The 24,680-nt window shown below is 43.4% G+C and overlaps 1 protein-coding gene across 6 annotated transcripts in view; it reads left to right on the top strand.

Annotated features, from left to right (window-relative positions):
• MAPRE1 (microtubule associated protein RP/EB family member 1) overlaps window positions 1-14,153 on the top strand; it is a 29,442-nt gene extending 15,289 nt beyond the window's left edge. For 5 of the 6 annotated variants that reach the window (XM_057701868.1, XM_057701865.1, XM_057701869.1 and 2 more), the window contains 5 exons: window positions 963-1,108; window positions 3,461-3,668; window positions 6,187-6,308; window positions 10,859-11,011; window positions 12,411-14,153. In XM_057701868.1, coding sequence (XP_057557851.1) covers window positions 963-1,108; window positions 3,461-3,668; window positions 6,187-6,308; window positions 10,859-11,011; window positions 12,411-12,467 — 686 coding nt within the window. In that variant the 3' untranslated portion in view covers window positions 12,468-14,153. The remainder of the gene's footprint in view (window positions 1-962; window positions 1,109-3,460; window positions 3,669-6,186; window positions 6,309-10,858; window positions 11,012-12,410) is intronic. The other variant, XM_057701870.1, reaches the window with a different exon arrangement.
• Window positions 14,154-24,680: the final 10,527 nt, after the last annotated feature.

Below are 24,680 nucleotides of genomic sequence, written 5' to 3'. Positions count from 1 at the left end.
TCAGCCACCTTAAGAATCAGGCTTTCACTTTCTGGTGCTCCTTTCTACTAAAAGTGTCACTCTGGTTGCTGAAGTGCTTCTGCTTTCTTTGCATCTTTCCAAAAATAATGATAATGGCATTCTTTGTGCCAGATCTGGCTGGGAGCCAGTTTGGCCCTAAAGTAAATCAAATACATGTATTAAGGGTGGCCTTGTTCTGCAGAACACCTATTGCTTAGTCGCTGGATTTCTTGCCTCCTTTCCTGAGAGGGCAGTAAGTGCACATGAAGCCTGCTCTGTATTAGGAGAGTGCATTTTGGTAGGCATTAGAGAAATAACATTCCTGGAGATATTAAGTGCCAGGAAAACACTTTTGGGGGTGGTGATGGATAAAAATGGGCAAGTGGAGGAAGGAGTGAAATTGGGGAGCAAATGGAATGAAATATATGCAATAATTTCTTTTAGTGGCCTTTACAATTGAAAAAAATTAAATGGAGGAACACAAAAATGTCTTCTATTCAACTTTGTTTATAAAACAATAGGTTAAGTTTATTTAGAGATTTAAAAAGCTCAGGGAGGCAAAAATCTTAGAAAAAGCACTTTTAACCTAGGTCAGAGGATGGATCTTTGAAATACTAGAGAAATCCCTCCTCCCACTGGCATTCATTTTTCTTTGTAGTTGTTATTTTCTTGTCATGCTGGTTTCATATAAAGAATAGTTTTAAAATTTCGTGGAAACAGTCCTCTTTTCCTCATCGTGGGGTTCCAGGTTGCAAGTGTGTTGTAGAATTTACCAGGTGAAACCACAGTCCTGTTATCAATTTTGAAGTTGAGTGGTAATGAAGCTTTGGGGTTTTGTAGGTCCACTTTACAAGTTCTAAAATTTAGTATGTTAAGTGGGTTTAGGTAAATTTTCACCCTGCTTCAGTAATAGCTACAGCATTTAATGACCTAGTGTGTATTTCCTTCTGTTACTCATTCAGGGGCTGCCTATTGTCAGTTTATGGACATGCTGTTCCCTGGCTCCATTGCCTTGAAGAAAGTGAAATTCCAAGCTAAGCTAGAACATGAGTACATCCAGAACTTCAAAATACTACAAGCAGGTTTTAAGAGGATGGGTGTTGACAAAGTAAGTAAACTTTATTCTTTCATTTAGGGTGTTTCTTAACTAGTGGTAATTACTAAGGATACAGATGCTGGCCCATGACTTCGGACATTTTCATTTTTCTTTTCTCAGTTTATATGGTTATCTTTCCTCCAGTTAACAGAATTTACGGGGAGCAAAGTTTCCCTCTGCTCTCCTACCCCCGGTTCCCTTGTGGTCTTTCTTCATCGTGAAATTGGTAATTGTCTGGAAAATCAATCTGTGAATCTGTACCCATGATTTTTCTTTTTTAATTACTATTTAATCTGTATTAGTCTGGGGTCTAACTCGTTTAATCTCTGAATTTACTCTTCTATAAAGCGTACCATATGGTAGAATAAATAGTTCTAATAGAGAAGATTCTAGAACTACTTGATTTTTATAACAAAGTACAAAGAAGCTGGCTGGCAGGTGCTGGAAAGTTCACTTTTGCCTCCAAGGTTATTTGAAGCTCTGAGCAACACAGTCCACCAGGCTTCATTAGGACAAATATCTCTGTTTTAGTAGATCCCCATTAGAAGGGCTTATCTTTTAAGCCATTTGGGGCGGGGGGTGGGGGGGGAGAACAGACTTTTTTTTTAGTAAAGCTTGTAATCAGCCCCCTGATTTTCTTGCTGCTGTATCTGCTTTTTATTTACTTTGAAATCTGTCTTATTTTTATTTCAGTTTTGTCTCTGTACAATATATAAAATATGCATTTGTATTGTAAGAATATTATTTAGTTGTCAGGCGTAGTTTAAACTAGGTGTAGCTTATTATACACAGTAATTTTTCTTTTTCTTTTTATGGAATTTATTGTTTTGAATAATGAAAATTTCTGAAGTGTGTAAGTTAGAGAGAATAGTGCAGTGATCTCCTATGTACCTCAGCGATTATCAACTCAGGGCCAATTTTGTTTCATGTATACCTCTGTCCCACCCCCTTACTCGTGGATTATTTTGAAGTGAGTTCAGGACATAACATTTTATTTGTAAGTGTTTCAGTATCATAAAAGGAATTTTTAAAAACTTATTTGCTCAGAGGGGTGGATATAGTTCAGATTGTAACTGGACTCCTTGAAGAGTTAAAAGATAAGCTCTGGCCAGCAGTCCCACCATTTGAAGTAATACCTAATAACACTGTATCCTTTTTTTTTCTCACTAGTTAATTTTTATTTTTTTAAGAACTTTTATTGAGATACAGTTGACATACAATAAACTGCATATATTTAAGTGTACAATATGATATTTTTTTCTTATTAGTAATGTGTATTTGACAATCCCAATCTCCCAATTCACCTCCCCCCGCCCCCTCCCACTTTCCCCACTTGGTGTCCATATGTTTGTTCTCTACATCTGTGTCTCTGTTTCTGCCTTGCAAACCGGTTAACACTGTATTCTTGTATAATAAAAAAAAAACTTACAGAGTCCTTTAAAGTATGTTTTAATAGGATTGGAATTACTTGAAAAATATACCATCAGTCTATCGCAGGACTGATTCTGTACCTTGCTTGACCTATTTTTTTTTTAAATATTTGTTTTATTTTATTTATTTATTTATTTGGCTGCATTGAGTCTTCATTGTGGCACATGGGATCTTTTGTTGCAGCACAGGCTCTTTGCTGCGGCACGTGAGCTTCTATCTAGTTGTGGCTTGCGGGTTTTCTCTTCTCTAGTTGTGGCAGGCTCCAGGGCTCATGGGCTCTGTAGTTATGGAGCACGGGCTCTGAGCAATGGGCTCTGTAGTTTGTGGCATGTGGGGTCTCTAGTTGAGGCTCACAGGCTCAGTAGTTGTGGCGTGCAGGGTTAGTTGCCCCCGCGGCATCTGGAGTCTTAGTTCCCTGACCAGGGATTGAACCCGCGTCCCCTGTGTTGCAGGACAGGTTTCTTTACCACTGGATCACCAGGGAAGTCCCTGACCTATTTTTAAGACAAAATTTGTTTAACACAGTTCATCGTGGATACCTGTGGTTAGTTTGTGCTCTGGATTTCATACCTTGTGACAGGCACTGTGGCCATGCAAGTTCCGTGGGAGGTTTACTCTCTACAGTGGAATGACATATCTTAGGATGTGTTTGGATGTGTGTGACTTATGTATGATACTTGTTTCTTTTGCATTTCTGATTTCTTTTGCTGGACTTAGAGGGGGATTGGCTGTTGTTAAGTTCTCTGTGGGAGGCAAATTGAGTGAAACTTGCTCTACAAACTTCCAGGGGCTTACTTAGCACTGAGTTCTTGCCTCTAAAATATTTTTTTTCTCCTTTGGCAGAGCTTTATACTGATTTGATGAATGGACACGTTTGATGCTTGCCAGAAGCCTCTCTTGCTTTGGGCTAAACAGTCTTATGTTTCTCTGCAGATAATTCCTGTGGACAAATTAGTAAAAGGAAAGTTTCAGGACAATTTTGAATTCGTTCAGTGGTTCAAGAAGTTTTTTGATGCAAACTATGATGGGAAAGACTATGACCCTGTAGCTGCCAGACAAGGTCAAGAAACTGCGGTGGCCCCCTCCCTTGTTGCTCCAGCTCTGAACAAACCGAAGAAACCTCTCAGCTCTAGCAGTGCAGGTAAAACAAACAAACAAAACCCCAAAAACCCACACACACAAAAATTCCATTTCCAAATAATAGTGCTCTAGGTATTCATTCATTCAGCATTCAACCAGAAGTGTTTGGGTAGCCATAGGCTTAGGGAGCTTAAAGAGTGTAATCCCAGCCACGTGGCAGGAGCATGGATCGTGGCGTCAGGGCCCTGTGTTTGTTCTTAGGTCTCTGGAGCCCTGTGTAAGCACTTCACATTTACCCTGCCATTTCCACCTCCATAAAAGTACTTGCCCCAGAGGGCTGTTCTTGAGGCCTGAATGAGTTACAAGATGTGATTTTGCCAACACTCTTTAGTAGTAAAGGTTAATCCCTCAGGTTAGCTCACGTAAAAGAGAGGTTAGTTTGAACACAAGGACATTTCATCTTAGAGCCCTGGGATGGGAAAGTGACAACCAGACCTCAACTCCCAGGATGTGAAGGAGCTTTCTAGGTCTCTCAGGGACTGCTCTTGGCTCTGTCTCATCGTTCTGTCTGCAGATCAGCTTCCTGTGCTTACGGCTTCCCTGCCCTCCCTAGAACTTCAGCTGCCAGCAGAATCTAGGAGGCAGGGGGAAGCTGTTTATAGGGATTTTCTTTAAAAATCTTGTCTTGGTAGGTCCAAATGTGTTTGCAGTCATACGCTCACAGAACATATACTTTGGGGCAGAGTGGATTTCTACAGATGCTAACTCCTCCTTTCCAGAGGGTGGCAAGAACGTTAAAGTCGCATAGTACCTTGAGAGAGAGGCTGATGCATCTGGTAGGTAGAGAGGGACATTGCGTACTTAGTAATTTTGATAGCTTTATTGAGCTCTGATTCACTTACTGTGCAGTTCACCCATTTAAAGTATACAATTGAATGGTTTTTAGTACATTCATAGGTGTGTTCTACTATTGCCATAATCAGTTTTAGAACATTTTCATTACCCCCAAAAAGAAACCTCGTGTGTGCCTAATAGCAGTCACTTCCCATTTTCCCCCAACTCTCCTCCCTCCCCGCCAGTCCTAGGCAAGTACTCATCCACTCTCTGTCTATGGATTTACCTATTCTGAACACTTCTGAAAGGAATTATAGGTACGCAGTCTCGTGTCTGGCGTCTTTCATTTAGCGTAATGTTTTCAAGGTTCATCCATGTCCTATCATGTATCGTGCTCCATTCCTTTTTATGGCTAAATGATATTTCATCGTATGGCTGTAGCACATTTCATTTATTCATCAGTTGTTGGTAGTTTGAGTTCTTTTCAGTTTTTAACTACTTGAACAGTGCTGCTATGACCATTCGTATACAAGTTTCTGTGTGGGCGTGTGTTTTCTCTTAGGTATGTATCTAAGAGTATACTCTTGGAGCAGAATTCTTGGGTTTTATGATAACTCTGCATTCAACCTTTGGCAGAACTACCTGACCGTTTTCCAAAGTGACTGAATCATTTTATTTTCCCATCAGCAGAGTATATGAGGGTTCAGATTTCTCCAAATACTGAGTACTTTATTTTTCAGCTTCTTAGAATGGGGAACTGCATAGATAACCCTGTGTGTTTCATATTTCAGATGCTGCTAACAGGCATGTAGAGACTTGCATTAAGTGTTTAGTCTTCAGGTTAAAACATATGCTAGAAATCTTCTAACAGAAATGCCTGTTACTGTGGGTGAAAGGCCTTATGGTTATGGGACAGTTTGGGATGTCAGGAAGATGAGATGTTTCTAAGCTTGGCATAATATACAAGCTTTATAAAGTATTCACTGAATGAATGAATAAAATCATGGAAGATAAATTTACCTTGAGGAAGCCCATTCTTGATTATTCTTAATTAGTTTAACTTGCAGATAGATTGGCGCCTTTACTACTTTTTCCTTGTCTTTGTCTGCTTTGGCCATTCCTACTGAGAGAAGTCTGTAAATCCCGGTCACTGTGCTGCTTTTCTCTCCTAACCCTTCTAAACACCTTCTACAGGGGAAGCAAGATGGGGTTTTGAAGTCATTAGTGGTCAAAGCAGTCTCTACCCCCTCATCTTCCCAATCCAGGGAGCCTGAGGTTCTGAGTTAGGAAGCACCTTACTTTCCAGATGGGGAATCATGGGCACCCCACAACAGCTGGGGCTGTGAGCTCCTGGCGTGAAGTTTTCCTTTGCTCCATGAAGCTGCCCTGTCTGTGGATTTGGTTGGAGCTGGGTTAAGGTAGATCATCTGTATGTGCCAGAATGATTTTGCCTCTTTCAGATGATAGTCCTGTCCACCCCAACGGAAAAAAGACCACACCAAAGGACTTATTTCCAGCACGAAAGATCGTGACTAAAATTGGTACTTAACTGTGCTGCCAGGATGAGAAACCACTTTGGGCAAACACGGGGCGCAGTCTTGCATGCTGGGCTCTCTGCATTGGGTGTCTTCACTGCATAGCTGTGGAGGGCAGTTGGTCACAGCCTCCTCTGGTTGGTGGGGTTTTTTTTCGTCTTGAAATCTCTTCTCTTAAAAAAAACCAACAAAACTCTGCTCCTCTCTCAGCTCCACAGAGGCCCATTGCAACACACAGAACTACTGCAACCCCTAAGGCTGGCCCAGGTGTGGTGCGGAAGAATCCTGGTGTGGGGAACGGGGATGATGAAGCAGCCGAATTGATGCAGCAGGTAGGCACCTCCTGTGTCCGTGACAGGAGCTGCTTTGGGGGAGAGGGCGCTTGCTGCCTGACCGGGGAGGCTTGTCTGTGTTCTCGTGGGAAGACCTGCCTTGTCTGCATACCAAAGCAGTCCTTGTGACACGTGAGCGCTTTGGGGGTTGGTGGAGACTGTGAGCGTGGAGGTGAAGATGGAGGGGGGTGGCAGGAATTTCTGAGCTCTGTTAGATCTGTCTATTTCTATTAGACACTGATGTCTGTTTGGAAACCTGCCCATACAATAGAACCCTGTTGAAAGTCTCTGGAACGCTGTCAGAGTTCTGTGGGATTTGGAGAATATCTCTTGAATTTTGGCCCTGACAAAAGATAAAGGAGAGTTCCTTTATAAATAATAATTTAAGGAAAAGATTCTGCAGTCTCTGTACTGAAATTGTGGGTCACTAGAGAGTCAGGTTGAAAGTGGAACTGGTATGCAGAGTCTTTTGCTTTTCTGTTCTGGTTGAAGATTTGAAACATCGTCTTCAGGATTGGTTAAATATCCGGAAGGTACTTGGTAGAGGTAGATCAGAACAAATCTTAGACTTCAGACATTTTCTCACAAATTCGTGTAGCTGTTTTATTGGTTTGCTTTTGGATGATTCTCTTGATTAATTCCAGGTTTAACATCAAGGATGCTCTGTGATTCCTGTGAGTTTGGGATTGAACCCTTTTACTTTCCTAAAAGCCAAGTCCTAAAGCCTGGGGGAAATGGCCTCACTTTAGTCTAGAACCTCTTGTGACTCAGATCATACTCCTAGGAAATCAGGACATGAAAGCCTGCCCAAAGGTCACATTTGGTTCTTTTCATTCTTTGATTTGTGTGTGCCCCATGGTCGTAGGTGCCTCGGGAGTGTGGAGGTGACTGGATCACCATCCCCATTGTTGTGGTGGCCTCGAGCACCCTCTGGGCACTGTCACTGTGAGTGCAGAAGTCCTGGAGAACAAGGAGCCTTCCCTGTAACTGTCCAGGCACAGGTGTATACAGGCAGCAGTCTCAGTGAGAAATAGGGGAAAGAGGTGTCAGTGCCAAGGCCTGACGGCCAGCACAAGGCTGGCCTTGTGCTCCCCAGGAGAAGATGCAGTGGGTTTCATGGGACTGCTGCTCAGCTGGTGTCCTGTGTGAGGGAGCACTGGATCTGGGTTGCGTACATTTGGGGCTCATCCTAGCTCTGCCACTTAACTTCTACTTGGGGCAAGTCAGTTAACCTCTCTGAACTCACTGCCTCTTGTGCAGTGAGGCTGATACTTTGCTCACGGTAGTTGAGTGGGTTTCATGAGCTGATGTTTTGCCAAGTGCCTAGGAGGGTATTTGGGATAAATGGCGGTGGAGGAAAGACTGTTGTGATTATTATGGTTCTTGTCTGTGGTCTTAATAGAGTGAGATAGGTTCTGAAATGTGTTTTACAAGTTCACAGGAGTCAGATGTTTTTGGTGAAATACACAACTGTTAATAGCAAAAACAATACTACCATTTTTAGGGTGCGAGCGCCAGTGCACTACTAAGCATTTTGCTTTCACTTTTGCAGCAGCCATGTGAGTGTTACAGAGGACAGTGTGGCTAGGAGAGGTTAAATAGCCTGAGCTGGGGTTTGGACCCAGCTCACACCCAGCTGATCCAACCCTGCCTCAGAGCTAATTTGTTTGGCCTGCACAGGGTTTTGATTTTTATTGTTATTTTTTTAATATGAAGGAGTTTAGGTTCTTTCCAGGTTGCCGAAGTCCTGAGCACAGCCTGTTACTGACTCCCATGGCTCATTTACATGATATCTCTGACCCTGAAAGTATTGGAAGTGGTGGCCCTTGATAAAGGTCTGGCGGTCTGGGCGACATGACCGGTGTGGAAAGTAGAGTCACTTGGGCTTAGTGGGCTAAGAGGAGAGCAGTGTATTCTATAGCCTTGGGAGATCTGCAGCGATTCCATGTTCTTTTTTTTTTTTTAATTGATTAATTTATTTTGGCTGCACTGGGTCTTTGTTGTGGTGCATGGGCTCTCCAGTTGCAGTGCGCAGGCTTACTTGCGGTATGTGGGATCTTAGTTCCCCGGCCAGGGATCGAACCCGGGCCCCCTGCATTGGGAGCTTGGAGTCTTAACCACTGGACCACCAGGGAAGTCCCCGATTCCACATTCTTAAGTCATCCTGGAGAAGTGTTCTTTTGATTTTAGTCCAAAGCAAAGCTGTTCCGTAGAAAGAAAATGCAAACCAGAAATATGAGGCACATATAGAACTTAAAGTTTTCTGATAGCCACGTTGAAGAAAGTAACAAGAAACAGGTTAAGTTAATTCTAATAACGCATTACCCAATATATCTAAAATATTAGTGTTCTGACGTGATCATTATAAGGCATCATCAATAAGATGTTTTACATTTGAACACGGTACTAGGTCTTTGAAATCCAGTGTGTGTTTAATATTTACAGCCTGTCTCAGTTGCACCGGCCACACTTCAAGTGCTCGAAACACCACATGTGGCTCATAGCTACTGTATTGGCCACTGCAGGTCCAAGGTGTTCTCCTTGGGCTTCTTAGGTTACAGCTATTACTTCACTGTAAGAGAAGGTTCTAAGAGGGACATTGATTACTAGCCACAGATTTTTAATAACCTTATAAATAAGCAGAGGAGTGCCACGTGAAAGCTGATGACCTTGTGTATGCTTGTTGGTTATTTCTTGTGGATTCGTAGTTATTGAGTGATGTCGAGGAGGGCTGCTGCTTTGGCCTTGTGTGTGGGGCTTATCGGGCTGGGTTCTGGTGCCCTTGATTTGTAGGCCGGAGAAGGTTTCAGTGGATTTGTGAGGGAGGCACTTGTGTAACGTGTGTGTCCAGGTGGACTCCAAGCTGCCGTGCCTCTTTAAGCTGTTTTGACTTCCCTTTCCTTCTCATGTGACTGAAAGGCCTCTTCCCTGGCTCACAGACCTCGGGCTGAAGATCCAAGGCAGCTTCCACTGCCGAGGATAGTCAACTCTTGCCCTTTTGTCCCCTTCTCATACTGCACTTTGGGAATAACTGATAGTTTAAGGAAAGGCAACAGACAGCAGTTAAAGCGGGCGGGGGGCGGGGTGGGAGAGTGGGGGCAGATGGATGATTTCGTTTTGCTGCTGGCTAGGTGGTGTTAGTACTTTATGGAAACTTTCAGTTATTTTTAAAAGTGATTTCTGTGGTTGCTAAAGGAATAGCGAAGAGGGTGTCTAGAACCTTGGTTCTGGTTTGGTCTGTTCAGGCCTTTGATGATGAACACTGAAATTAAATCTTTGACAAAATAGTCCTGGTGGTTACAGTCACCTGCTCCTTACCTCTGGGTGCTTCTCAGCTGCAGGTTACAGAGGGACAGGTCTCGATCCCTTCAGTTGGGTCTGGCTTCTTCGTCAGGCTGCGGGGAAGCTGGATAAGCTGTTTGCTTGTTTTTGCAGTTAGAAATTCAGAAGGTGGACTAGATTTATCTGGTGCTTCTGGCTCTCAGAATCCCCTGCTACCCAAATTGTCCTCAGCAGCTGCACCTTTGATTCCCTGGCTTGGTTTTCCATGGGGCCCTAGTCTGTAAGGCCTGTGAGGATTTTATGCTGCACCATATGCAGTGTAATTTGTATTCAGTGAGTGTTAAATTGAATTCACGTCATAGATTTGAATATACTGGAATGAAGACACACTGCTTAAAAAACACAAAGGACTGTGAGCATTGTTATGACTTCTATTACTCCTGGCTGGATAGAGTCCTGGCCCAAGTACTGAGATTTATTTTTTCATTGTCCCCTTGTGGAAATTAGAGTCTCTCAGTGGGGCATCTGGAAGATCTTGCAGGAGTGGTGAGCTGACAAGATGCTCAGGGGAGCTAGTGGTGGAATGTGGTGGGGTCTGCCCCCTGCCTCTGCTGTCTTCTCTCCCTTTTGAAACTCTTGGGAGAGAGAGTGATGCAGGGACCCTCTCATCAGAGGATGCTTTTCTTCTGAGTCATGGATTGCCCCCAGCCCCAGCATTCTAAGGGGAGAATCATTGAGTTTTCCATGCCTAGGCCCCCCTCAGTGCTAGCTGTCTTTGGCTAGTATTAGCCATCTTTAGCTAGTCTTCCCCTCTGGGCTCATCATTTCTCCCCTGCTCCCTTGGTCCAGACCCTCTCTTACCATTGATTTCAGCTTGCAGAAAGACCTGGACTTGATTGACCAAGTGCCCTGGTAAGGACGCAGTGTATGATTGGCAGCCACCCTGCTGGGCCAAGTTGTGGATTCTGCTTCTGTATTTGTCTCTGGCTCCCATGGGTTTTTCTCTTTGATCTTGTCTTAGTCCCTGAGAAGTTCCTGCATGTTTCATGATGTAGCCTATCTTTTCCTGGGAATTGTGATATTAAATAACATGAACAAGTCCATGTTATTTATCTGGGGCTGAAGAAAATTGACATTAAAATGGGGTTTTGTCCTTGTTAGAAAGTTTGATGAAAGACCGCATCTCCTTTTTGGGTTGGAAGTTTATCTGATGTGCTGTTGGTGTGTGAATGCCAGGTGTCTCATCCTTTCTAATGTGTTTTGTGCAGGTCAACGTATTGAAACTTACCGTTGAAGACTTGGAGAAAGAGAGAGATTTCTACTTTGGAAAGCTAAGGAACATTGAATTGATTTGCCAGGAGAACGAGGGGGAAAACAACCCCGTATTGCAGAGGATTGTGGACATTCTCTATGCCACAGATGTACGTGTTGACATGAGGATATTTTCTTGCCATTTTGTCACCCAAAAGAAAATACATTTTATCTGATTGGTTTCAGCAGACTCAGTACTGATGCTTGTTGTGTTTCAGCATAGGGTTCATCAAAAGACTTCATCTTTGACCCTCAAAGTTAGCCAGAGAGGGCATCTCTCTCTGCCCAGCTTCAGCCTCTGCCTTGAAGTCTGTGAGCCTTTGAGGCAGGCATAGGACACTAAGGTGGCTGGCTGTCCTGCTTCTGTAGTTTGTGGCCACTGATAGGTCATGAGTGCCACAAAGTGCTCTTACCCAGCTATCCCCACTCCACCCCCTTCAGCTTGGACCTCTCAGCCTGAGGTGCTGCCTCCTTTTTAATAGGGCCCCAGGCTTGCCCTGGAGAGCCAGGCACATGGCCCCTATTTGATGTCTGCTGCCCACAGCTGTCAGAGTGTACCCTTTTCCTCCCACCCTGGAGTGTGCATTTCCCCAGAGTGCCTTGTGATCAGTTTTCTTGGGATCCATGCGTATTACACAGCCAGGTCTGCTGATGTTAATCATGCTGTGTTAAGCTGAACAAGGAAAACTGATTTTCCCTAAATTTAGGACTTGACATCTTGCTGTGTCCACTGTTTACTGGCTGTAATTCTTCTGCATGCCCAGCAAGGTCTTTAGGATCAAACTACAGTATGTGTCTAAGTGTTTTGTAGTATGTGGCAGTATACAAATATAAGGTAGCATTAGTGCTATGACTAACACTGTGCTCTAAACATATCAAGTGAATTTGGGGGGATTAAGACAGATGACTGAAAAGTTGATAATTTGTTCAGTAAATCCTAATTTTGGGCATGCTCTGTGCTAGATGATACAAACAAAGAGGATGAAGGTACAGGTGTCCTTGATCTAGTCTGAGTCTGTTATTTTAGTGGAGTCATATCTTAAGTAATTTAGCCGTAGAGATTTAGTTTAAAAAAAGATGGGGGCTGAAGGAGAAGTCTAAATTTTTATGCTAGTGTGGCCATTAGCACATGCCAGATGCCCTGGAGTGAGTGTGAGGTGGGAGGGGTGGGTCTGGTGTTTCCCATGCTTCTCATGTGAGGTCAGCCTTGCAGCTGTTGTATGTTGTGGGTGTTTGGGGTAAACAGAAACTGTGCACATCCACCACCCCTAAAAGATTGAGGGTCGATTTGTGCTCAGTTTTGGCCTTTTGTGGGATGTGATTCCACTACCTAATTGATGAAATAGCAGTCACTTGATCTCATGCCATTAAATGCTGAGTGTGTGGTGGAGGCAGGAAGAACCGTTGCCTCTGAGAGGCTTTGACTGTGAAGAAAGTGAACCCACAGTAGAAACTGATCTTTCGTTCTGTGTTGAGTAATAGCTTTCCCCTCTCATTTTCCCATTTCAGGAAGGCTTTGTGATACCTGATGAAGGGGGCCCTCAGGAGGAACAAGAAGAGTATTAACAGCCTGGACCAGCCACGCAACATCCGAATTCTTCACTCCAAATCATGTGCTTAACTGTAAAATATTCCCTTTTATTATTCTTAGAGGACTCACTGGTTTCTTTTCATAAGCAAAAAGTACCTCTTCTTAAAGTGCACTTTGCAGAAGTTTCACTCCTTTTCCAATAAGTTGAGTTAGGAGCTTTTACCTTGTAGCAGAGCAGTATTAACATCTAGTTGGTTCACCCAGGGAACAAAGAGGCTGACCATGGGGCTTACTTTGTGGATGCTGGTAGCACTGATGGCTGGAGAAGGTGGAGACCTCAGTAGAGAGATGTAAAGACTGAATCGAATTTTAAGCTAATGTGAAATCTTGGCAGAGAACGTTTTAATAAATAAATAAATGCCTTAAGAGTATTTAAAAGATGCTTCATATTTCAAAACGTAAAATGTAACTTGCCAGGAGATTTTGTGTGTTTGACATTGTGTCTGGGAGGGAAGGGTCAGAACTTGGAACCTTTGGGATCTGATGTTCCCAACCCTCACAGGGCTACTTGATCCTCACAGGCCCAGACCTTGGTCCAAAAGGAAAATTTGAAAAGTTGCTTTGTAAAGCCATTTAGTGTCCTTGACCAATTGCATCCCTGCTGAGAAGCAAGAGGCATTGTTGCCTGGATGAATAGAGGGTGTGTTTTAGCCCTGAGACATTTTGAGTCAAAGAGCTTGATTTTCATTGAACATTTCTCTGGTGATTTTTCCAGTTATCCCTGATATTTCTGTGTACTGTGGGGTTTTTTGGTTTTTTTTTTGTTTTTTTTGGGAAATGAGGTGTGTCCAGTTTTTAAATCTAACAGCTACTTTTGGGGACTTGCCCACATCTCTGGGATTTGAATGGGAGTTGTGTCCCATTTTACTGTCTTTTAAGTTTACATTTAACATGTTTCTCTTCTCTGCTCCCCTTGCCCACTGGGGACTCCTCTTTGGCTCCTTAAAGTTTGCTGCTTAGAGTGGAAGTTCAGCAGGCAGGTGATCATGCTGCGAGTTCTTTCTGGACCTCTGGCAAAGGGAGTGATCATTGAAGGCCACCGCTACCTTGGGATCTGCAAGGCTGGGTGTTTTTGGTACCTGCTGTCCACAGCCCACCACTGTTATCGGAATACTTTGCCAGTGCACTAATCTCTTTGGAGATAAAAATGTTAGCGTGTTACTAAATGTTAATTTTCTTTTGCAGAAAATACAGTACCATGTCTGAATTAATTATTAATATTTAAAATATTTCATTCCTAACTCCCTCATTTGCCTTGCCCACAGCCTATTCAGTTCCTTTGTTCGGCAGAATTCTGCAAAATGTGTGTCACCCACTACTGAGATTGTTCAGTCCCTGATGTATTTGTATTGATTTGTTTCTGGTGGTAGCTTGTCCTGAAATGTGTGTAGCAAGCAGGTATTTTATGATAAAATTGTTGTGTAGTGCATGCTGTGTGTGAAATTCAGAGGAAAACCCAGATTCAGTGATTAACAATGCCAAAAAATGCAAGTAACCAGCCATTGTTCAAATAACAGTGGTGCTATTTCTCTTTTGTGGCCTTTTAGACTTTTGTTGCCCTAAAATTCCATTTTATTGGGAACCCATTTTCCGCCTGGTCTTTCTTGACAGGGTTTTTTTCTACTTTAAACAGTTTCTAAATAAAATTCTGTATTTCAAGAGTGTCATGTCTTCTGAAATTTGTCTTGCCCTGGGTATATTCTTTTAGCTTCAGATGGTAAGGTACCCATGCTTCTTTCTTAAATTAGGACTGATCTTTTGAAATCCTTCACTGTTTTTTTTCAAATGTGCTTACTTCTAAGGCTGTTTCTTTTTTCTCCACTCTTCACAGTACATTTCTCAGCCTCCTGCTGTTTCACACTCTCATATTACTGTGAGAGGTCTTTCAGAAGTCCAGGGCTTGGCCTAGCTACAGTGAAACCTTTTCAGGCTGTTTCCTCCAGAGATATACAGGACAGAGCTTAGTGGATACCATGGGGCAGTACTTTTTTTTTCATGAAAGTGTGTTTCAAAGGCAGTGAACACAGTCACATCTATAACATAACCTGAAATTATCACCATTTTTTCTTCTCTTTTAAAATTCTATGCTGTAAGAAATGAGTTCAAAAGGCGACATGCTGCCATTTTCAGTATGCAATAAAGTTAAATGGGCAGAAGGTAGTTTTCTGTATGATCTTTAGGGGACCCACCACAATTATGGGTGCTCTGTAAACCCAGCTTGGTGATGGTTTTGACTAGGGTTATATCCACATTACTTCCTCTAGGAGTTACCGGTATGGTACCTTGTTTAAAATGTTATGCACCTTCAAGAAGAAATTGGATACCACGTGTGCTGGTAGTCCACACGATGATACCTCCAGGAGTACATGGAGTTTGCGAAGATAATGTTGGGTAATGTCAGCTGAGAAGTTACCTTGGAAAGAGTGAAGCTGATACTGTGTGTACCTCTGACCTAGTACGTGCATTGGCCTGGCTCTCTAGGCTGAGGCACGTAGTCTTCCAGTGTGACTAATTCAGGTTAGGTCACTGGTGCGGTGAATTTGAATAAGCTGCTTGCTTTGCTTGGCAAGGTCTGGGTTGTGTGCAGGATAGGTAAACAGATGGCTGGATTTAGATTTAGGATTCACTCATGCTGGTGGTCCTCAAACTGATGGGCTTCATAATCACCTGTAGAACTTGATTGGCATAACATTTCTAAAGTCCAGTCCCAGAAATTCTGAGTCAGGAGATTAGAAATCTGCATTTTAGTATGTACCTCGGGTGACCTGGGCTTAGTGTAGTCCTCAGACCTGTACTTTGGCCTTACATTTATGCCTGCAAGTTCAAGTCTAATTCTGGCAGGGGAGATACCAGATTAGAGTCCTTGTAGGTTCCTTCTGGCTGTGTGACTTTTGAGCTAAGTGATCTCTTTTCTTGTCCTGACTTTGCAAAACAGGGATGATGATGTTGGCTGCAGTGCCTCCCTCACTGGGTGCTTGTTGAGATCTGGTTGAGCTGAGAAACAGAAAAGGCGACCACAACGGTAGAAAGCCCTGCTTGGGTTCTTCAGATCCAGTCTGAAATTGTTTCTAGATCGGAAAAACTTAGGGCAGAATTCAGGAGGGTGATCCTTAAGATAGGCTTTGAGTATTTTGTGAAATAAGTAACAAGTTCTTCTAATGTTTCATTTTCAGCTTGGGGGTATTGAGGAGTCTAGCTTCTTTCAGTTTTCAGACTATGATTTTCATCCTGTTTTTCCCCCAAGTGAAATCATGGTCTAAACACACCTTTCCCCTTTTTCTTTTAAATGAAGATTCAGTGACTCCATCATTCAGATTCATTGATTTAAAGAAAGGTATTTTCTTCAGGATTTACTTTCTAGAATATAATACGGTGTTGGAAAGGAAGCAGTTTCTTTTGCTATAATCAAAGTGAGTCTAGGGAAGTTTTTCTTTAAGGATTGTTTTATGAGATTTGGTGTGAGGATCTCCTTTTGTGATGTTTCCCGTAGTTCACCATAGTCTACAGACAAAACCTAGGCTGTAAGCCTGATCAGCCTAATCAGTTTAGCTTGCTAGTCTGTGGGTGACCCAAATCTGACTGCCATCAACAGAGTGGAAGTAATTGCTTTTGAACCTGAGCCTGTGGTTAGTGTTCGTGAATCACCAGTCATTTTGCTGGTCTGGTACTGTTGCCGTTGATTTAAAATTACGACTATGTCGTACTTTTGAATTCATACATTCCAGTTATAAAATTTTAAAACCTGATGAGTTCATATTTATATCTTAACACTTGAAGCTTTTTTCTCAGTTTTCACATGTGACAGTATAACTGAGCATGCAGAGCCCTTGTCTGAAAGAAAACCCACAGAGGAATTCTGTCCTTTTACATTGAACTTGACAATGCTTACAAATATTACCCCAGATGCCTTCAACCAGATTGTTATGCAGCTGTAATTTGTGAAAGTCTGTTTGTCTGTTTCCCTTTTGGCTGAATCTGAGTTGGAAAGCAGTGTTACCTTCGCCTGGAGCACAGAGCTTTCTGTTGAGGTTGTGGTCAGGTTGCTTCATTAATTTTGTTATCTAGGTAAGCAGGTCTAGCCTTTAGAGTCAGAGTTCTAGGCCTGTTATTCCACGACTATATATATATATATATATAAATTTTGAAAAGTAAAGTAACCTATATTCCTTTTGTATTGAAGGCGCTGAGGTTCTGAAATGTAAAATGAAAGTAGCCTTCACAGACATCTTTCTGCAGGTAGGGAGAGGCAGGTCTTTGTCTTGTGATCATTTGAAAAGCAAAGCAGGTTAGCTATCAAAGCCTAGAACTTTGTGAATGGTATCAAGAGATAGAATTACAATGTGATCGGTTAGCAGTTTGGAATTCTGTAAGATGTCTTACCTTAAAAATTAAAAGTTTTTTCCCCTTAACTTTTTCCTGGTTTACTTTGAATATTTTCCGCAGGAATCGTTGGTGAGGATGGGCTGGCTGCAGGTATGAAAAAGAGGAGGAAGAGCAGTTTATTCCATCTGTTGATGTCTTTAATTTTCAGTTTTGGTGGGAGAATGAGATTCGGGAAGCTATAGTGGGATTCAGTCCATTAGGGTAGGTCTAAACAAAGCTGACTTTATGGCTCTTACTAGTTTCCAGCGGGGACAAAGATGAGTCTCTAAAGATTCAGCCTTTATGGATGATTCACACATTGCAGTGTAGACTACTTAGTAACGTTAAGCCAGGATCAAGCATGCAAGTGGGTAGACTGAATATATGAAGGGAGTGTGTGGCTGGAGCCCTTCTCTGACCTTTAAAATGAACGAGGGAGAAGTGCTGTGAGGGAGAAGTGCTGTGAGCGGGAGGCCAAGGACCGGGAGTTGAGATGAGGGCTCTCGCCCAGGCCCTGCATCCCTGGTCTGCAGAGCATGGCTTTTCATTGGCTAAGTGAGGAGATGAGCGAGGATGGTTTCTCCAGGATCCCTTCTGAGCCAGGAAAAGTTACTTAGGTCTGTAAAAGCCAGTAGGAGACTGGCACTGGAAAGAGTGGGAGAGTGCCCAGTTCCAGCAAAGTGTTGCCTCCGGAGGCCGGATTTCATCCGTTGAGAAACAGTTTTGGTTCAAAGAAAAGCACAGTGTTTCTCAGCATCAACTACGTACATTTTGCTTGTGAAAGTTTGAAAAAACTCGCACTGACAGTGAAATGGCTTGTAAAGTGTACATTTTCTTGTGTTCTAATAAATGTTTTGACTCTAAAAGAAGAGATTTTGACAGGTGAAGTAAAAAGTGGTTCAACACGTGTTTGGCTTTTTTCCCCACAGGCTGCAAGCTGCAGGGAGAGCTTTGCTAATATATCCATCCCTTTGCTAATACATCCGACTGCCATTTAGTGCAAGAATCTAAACGTATTGCACCCAAAATCTGTCACGGTTTATCCTAGTCTAAGCTTGATTGACCTTTAGATTTCGTTCCTCTCTTCACAGTTGTTTTATCATGTTTGTATTTATATTTCTCCTGATTGGGCCTGTTTATATATTTTGGAGTAGTTGTAGTGGTTTTAAGATCCAGCATACCTCAGGGTCATCTGGATTTTAGCATTCTAAAGGTTTCTAACCTGATATTGCCTTTTTTTTTTTTTTTGGTATATGTTTTTCTACAAAATAATGTGAGTTAAACGTGTAATTATATATGACTGCTGTTTTTACTTTGAAATTTTAAACCCTACTAGGAAGAATGGAATGAACTGTTTTTTACAGGTAGCTGTAGGCTAATCCCAGCTTGCCCCTGTGTGTGCACCTCCCTCCTTACTAATTTTAAAGGCTGAGAGAAGAAACAATAATTCAGTGTTGAATGAAATAAAAATTATTTTAAAAAATTTCCTAAGAATTTTTAACTCTCTGACTTAATTTTTTTCCTTCTTTGTGGGGGAGGAGATGGGTAAGTAGGTACTGAACCATCCCAAGAATCTGCCGTTTTTCTTGAATCATGGTATTTTGAAATCTTTGGCATTTGAGCCTGGAGTTCTCTTTGGCAGTGTGTTGTGGTAGGCAGAGCAGTGTTTTAAATGTCATGTGAGCTGAGTTGTTGATCTCAACTGAAGGTGTGATCTTGACATTAATCCTCAGGGTCCCTTCCAGTTCCAACCGTCACTGGCTTCTGTCTTGTTTGATTTTGGAAAGGAAAAAGCCTCTCTTCTTAGCTATCGAGTTGCACCTTAAAATTTTCGATAAATTTTATAAAGCTGAGAAGCATACAGATTTTTTTAGCTTTATTGAAGAATAATTGACACATATAAATTGTATGTTAGGATACAATTTTTGACGTTTTAAATCCCACAGTGGTAAAGCTGGAGAAGACAGGGTTGGCACTGATGCTAAGTGGACTGGAGCTGCCTTCCGGAGCAGTTAACGGTGTCCTTGAGGCCTTCCGACAGCACCCATCCTATCTGCCCTTTTAGGGAGCAGAACAGAATCTCCTTAGAATTGGCAAGTGATGCCTGAACTAGTCTCAAGTAGGACTTAGAACTTTTTTCCAGAATTATTTTGTGCAGCGGTTTATCTTGGAGCTTTTTATCTTCTTAAATGCCCTCCCTCCAAGAATAAAGATGCAAATGTAGAGAATGGACTTGAGGACACGGGGTGGGGGGTGCGGGGTGGGGAGTGGGACGAAGGTGGGGAGGAAGTGAGAGCGTAGCATTGACATACATACACTACCAAATGTAAAATAGTTAGTGGGAAGCTGCTGCAGAACACAGGGAGATCAACTTGATGATGCATGATGACTTAGAGGGCTGGGATAGGGAGGATGGGAGGGAGTCTGGGAGGGAGGGTATATGGGGATATATGTATAAATACAGCTGATTCACTTTGTTGTACAGCAGAAACTGGCACAAGAGTGTAAAGCAATTATATTCAAATAAAGAGCTTAAAAAATAAGTAAAATATTCATATCTTTCATACATGTTAGAAAATGGGCACTGCTCTAAGCCTCGTAAGTGGTCTTCCAACCTATCCTTCCCCCTCCGCCCCCCCAAAAAAGCCCTCCCTCCCGCTTCTGTTTTTTTAAAACTTGAGTTATTGGTGATCGTGATTTTCTTTGTTTTAGGTGGGGTTTTTCTGAACTTTTCCTTATGTAAAAAGTGGAATGCATGGTACTATTTCCCCTTATTGTCATGTTTCTTCTTTGGAAGGAAAATTATATTTATTGTGGTAGAATTTAGCATATTTAAGCCCATGTAAAAGTGTTGATCAACACAGGGGCCGCTGTAAGTAGAAATGGTAACACTGGATTGGAAAATGAAAGCCCCAAGCCAGAAGACAGTGGGGAACAGTCAGATGTAGCGCCATCAAGCCTTGTTTCTGTTTTTTGTTTTTGGTTTTTTTGTTTGTTTTTAATAAACCCTTCTAGTTTATTAATATCTAGTTTAATAAAACTCTAAAAGACCTGTGTCTTTTATGACATTTCATTGAACCATTCTACTTTTCATGTTTTACAATGTGACAAAATCATTTGTCTCCACTGTTGATGAACTGGGAGCAGGTGTTTCTCTATGTGGCTGTTCTGGGGAGGGGTCTTGGCTTGGTGATCAGTTAACGTTTTGGTAACATCTAGGTCATCATGAAATGTGATTCAGCTGGGTATCTTGAAGTCTGGAATCCATGTCCGTGGTTGAATTCTGCCTGAGAGATTTGCCTTTGGCCAAGTCACGCTGCTGAATTGTGCCCGGGTAAGACTGAACAGCGCTGCATCAAGCCCAGGCCTACCGTGAAGCCTGGGCCTATGAGACCCCCCCATCTCACACACAGTGCTCATGTATGCTGCCTCTTTCCAAAGAGTTGGCGCTCGTGCAGCTCATCTTAAGAGAGCTGTTGTGCCCTCACTTCCACTGTCCCCCGACTGTGGGGGCCAGTTGGCCTTTTGGTTTTGGTGAAGCCTGCTTTATCATTGTACTCCTGGGTGTTTTCTACGGTTTCCATGAGAGGTGGGCACTCTGTGCGGTGTTCGTCCTGTGGGTTGTCCTCCACTCACCCTCGTCCCGCTGGTGTGTGCTGTAGCGCCTCCTGTCACTGTCTGCTCTAAGTGCAACTTCATCAATAAAAAGAGTGTCTCAGATTAGATGAATCATGGCTGCGTGGTTATGGTTTGTGGAATGGATTCTGATGTTCTGTCTTGTGTTCTGCGTATAGAATTCTATCTCATTTTCCTGGTTCTCAGTGTGGCCAGCTGGCCCTGCAGTCAGGTGCAGGCCCTCGGAGTTCCACAGCGACTTCATAGAGGAGCTACGTTGGACTTGGGGACGGCAATTAAGATGTCTCAGTCGAGAAGGAAGTTGAAAACCAACAAGCCTCTGTCAAATACAGCCAGAGAGCAGATCGGGTCAGAGTGAGTGAGGGTTTGGGGTTAAAGTCGTCTCCAAAACATTGGACGCCTGGGCCCTAAGATCCATTTGCCTGAGGTTAGAGGCCAAACAGGAGAGCCAAGCCTCTCTGAGCTAGATTTCCAGGATAGCTTTGACTGCGTTTGGCCTGAGGTCCTCTGCCCCTACAAATGCCTTCAAACGAATTATTATTCAGCAAACCAATTATTCTCTCATCCCTCGCCTGCTCCCCTAGTGGCAGTTCTAAGCTCTCACCCCGGTTTCCAGGTTTGTACCGACCCCCCCACCCTGGCCCCCTTCCCTTCAGAGGAGGCTTCCTCTGATCTACCTGCTCTCATTCTAGACAGACATTTAACTCCGCAGCTGGATCTTCCCTCTTTCCTCCAGTATCAGGACCAGTACTTCCCTGTGCTTCTTACTCTTGTGCTTTGTTCTTGGGGGTCTCTGTTGCCCTCGATATTTTTTCCTCTTTGTGGCCTCGGTCGACGAACATACACAGAGCTCCTCCCTTTCTTCTGGTTAAACTCATACTTCTCTCATAAAACTTGTAGTTTTAAAATAATTAAAAAGACGTAAATAGTTGTGAGACTAGTACAAAGGACTTCCCTTTGCCCAGACTGACTAATATGGTGAACATTTTGCCACGTTTGCTTTATCATCATATACGTTTGTTGAACCATCTGGGAATTACAGACATTGTGTCCCTTTACCTTTAAATAAGTGTGTATTTCCCAAGAACAAGGATGTTCTCTTGTATAACCACAGGACAGTTGTCAAAATCAGGAAACAACATTAATTCAATATTATCTAAGAATGTAGTGTGTAAATTTCACCGATGGTCCTAATAATGGCCCTTAGACCTTTTTCCCCACCGCCAGTGTGGGATCCAGTTCAGAACCACGCACTGCCTTTAGTTGTTAGCTCTCTTCAGTCCCCTTTAATCTGGAACAGTTCCTTAGTCTTCCTTCATGACACTGAGAATTTAAGAGTAAAACCTGGTTGCTTCGTAGAACGTCCTGCAGTTTGGGGTTGTCGGGTTACGTATGCTTGTGGGGTTACCACGGAAGCAGTGATCCTGAGTCCAGCACACCCGGAGGCAGGGCCTTTGGCTCCCTCATCAGTGATGTTGACTTTAATCACACGTTAACCAAGACTAAAGCAAAATAATATCCTCATTTTCTGTATACATACCCATGCCTTTCTGCTTAATATAAATGTGATATACATGCCTTTTGTTGCTGCAGACTTTTGTATTCCTTTATTCTCGACCTACCTCTTTGGCCACATTAGCCCCCAACTCCCCATTCTCTGTGTCAGCACCCGAGTGTCTGTACTCGTCATTTTGCATGTACTGACAGTACTGTACCCCTTAGACCCAGGCAAGAAGGGCCGCTGCCCTGGGCCGAGCTTTAGGGTGTCCCACTCTGTCCCTCCTCTGGCCATGTCCGTCTCCACCACGTGAGGTAGGTCCAAGGAGCTAAGCCGATGGCCACTCAGGCCCTGCTGGTGTGCTGCCCCACCCCCCGCCCCCTCACCCCCAACTCTAAGTACTGGAAATCCCTGCCCAGATCACCTTGAACTTGATTCCAGAGTCTTTGTGGGCCTATTCCTCAGTGCATCATTTTTGAGGGCAGCCCTGCTTGCAGTGGCCATGGAGCAGTGTGGGCGTGGGGGAGGTGCCACCTGCGTGTATGGGCTGGGGTGTCCGTCCACATGCCACCGTCCACAAGCCCCCTCAGCAGGATGGAGGTGGTGTGGGGGTGGGCAAAGGGCTTGGGGGCCACACTGCCAATTCTGTCAGTGAGCTGAGGAATTCAAGAATTCTAAATTTGAACCTGGCCTTCAGGTTGTTATGAAAGTGTATTTGTGCGGGTAGGAGAATAGAATGTGTCCTGTTTAGCAGTATAATAATTTATAAACATTTTAAATGACTTGCTCTGTGGACCAATATGTGTTCTTTTGCTCTTGGCCCCATAATTACTGAGGGTAGTCCTGTTTACAGATGTGTGTATGTGTACACGCATGTTCTTATATGTATAAACACATACCTATTTGTCATTCTGTAATAATTATTGGCATCATTCTGTGCACTCTTTAGTATTCATGGAAATCCCTCCTAGTCGTCTGCTGAAGTTCAGATTCATCCTTGATTTCCTGGGTGACGTCCTGAGTGCAGCGGTATAGGTTTATCCAGCCATTCCTCTACTGATAGTTATTCACTTTATTTTTTGCTGCTATGAACGATGCCGTAGCAACCACTGTTTTTTTTTTTTTGGCCACACTGTGTGGCTTGCAGGATCTTCGTTCCTCGACCAGGGATCTGACCCGGGCCCCAGCAGTGAAAGCACTGAGTCCTAACCACTGGACCGCCAGGGAATTCCCAGCAACCACTCTTGTACAATGGTCTTTCACAGATGAATAAATTGCTACTCACCATTCGCTCCCTTGAAATCTTAAAGATTGGTATGAACCTTTTTTGAATTAAAAAAAAAATAGAGAAATGCATGATTTTAGACTATAGAAATTCTCTATAATCTCACCTGCCAGAAATAACTGTCATTACATTTGGAGTTTCTCCAGGCTCTCTATGCAGGTGTTTTTAGCATATATGGGTATATATTCTTCACAGAAAGGGACTTATGAATACACCTCTGCAGCTTTCATTGCCATATTCAGTGGCCTTCATTTCCTATCAAATTGGCTCGCTCTGGAGTATCCCAGTCTTCCTGGTTGACTCATCCTGTCTGTGTGTTTCTCCTCCTCTCTCTGTCCCCTAGATGTAGCCACTCAAGTTTCAGTCCCCATGTTTCTAGGTATTTGTTTTTTATTTCTAACAGGATAGCCCAGCATCACTTGCATGAAGCCACTTTCCCTCATTGCCCCCTTTTCTGGAAACATTTCTGGCGTTTCCCTCAGTTGCCCTGGTTCCTGGCTTCCAAGACTCCTTTCCTTTGGCTCTTCTCTCTCTTTTGGTCTCTATATCTGAGCTGTTGCCACGACACGGTTAGGTTAGGACACCACTGGCCAGCCTGCAATCTTCCTCCTCCTCTCTCCTTATTCTGATGAGTTTTCATAATTGCTCTTCATCCCATTCAGATTCCCTGGCGAAGATATTTAAGATTCTGCATTCTGCTTCCATTTTTCTTTCCCCCTTCCTCTTCCACTATTCCTCCCCTCCCCTTATCCCCCCAGGAGCCCTTTGTCCAGCCAAGCTGGCTCATTCACTCTGTCCCCTGAGCCTGTTTGGGGCTCGACTCTTTCCTGGCCATTCGCCTGCTGTCCTAGAGTGCCCTCTCAGTTCCTGCTGGTGACGGTTGCTGATGAGCTGGGTTGATGCTCCAATAATCCTAACACAATGCTGTCTTCCATCCTCTGTGGAGGTGCCTTGACCTAGTAGAAATGTGCTCTGTGTATTCTCCGAGCAGAGCTCCATGGAATACACCGCTTCCCCCCCCCACACCTGACCCCATGCTGTGTAAGGAGAGTCCTCTCAGCTCGCCTAAAGAGGTCCTGCCTCCAAGGGCATTGAGGGCGGATGGCGGTGCACACAGTGGAGAGTCAGGGGCCCATCCTGCCCCACCTTTGGCGCATGGGTTTGACCCTTTGGAAACGTGCTCGCCCCGGACCTTATTTCCATAATCTGTGAATTGTCGTGGGACCCCCTGGTTGCCTCCTAAGCCTTTTCTACTTCTGATGAAAGAGTGACTCCCTTTAGGAACCCTCTGGCATTAAGCCAGGAGTAGAGTAACTTGAGAAGCCCCAGGACCTCAGCAGGACCACTCTTTTCCATCAGAGGAAAGAAGGCTTACAGGTAGGAGCTCTAGCAAAGCTCCCTGTTACA

This window comes from Hippopotamus amphibius, chromosome 12 (assembly GCF_030028045.1).
Source record: "Hippopotamus amphibius kiboko isolate mHipAmp2 chromosome 12, mHipAmp2.hap2, whole genome shotgun sequence".
Classification (NCBI taxonomy): Eukaryota; Metazoa; Chordata; class Mammalia; order Artiodactyla; family Hippopotamidae; genus Hippopotamus; species Hippopotamus amphibius.
Note: the sequence above shows the minus strand (reverse complement) of the source record. Positions and strands in the feature narration are given on the sequence as shown.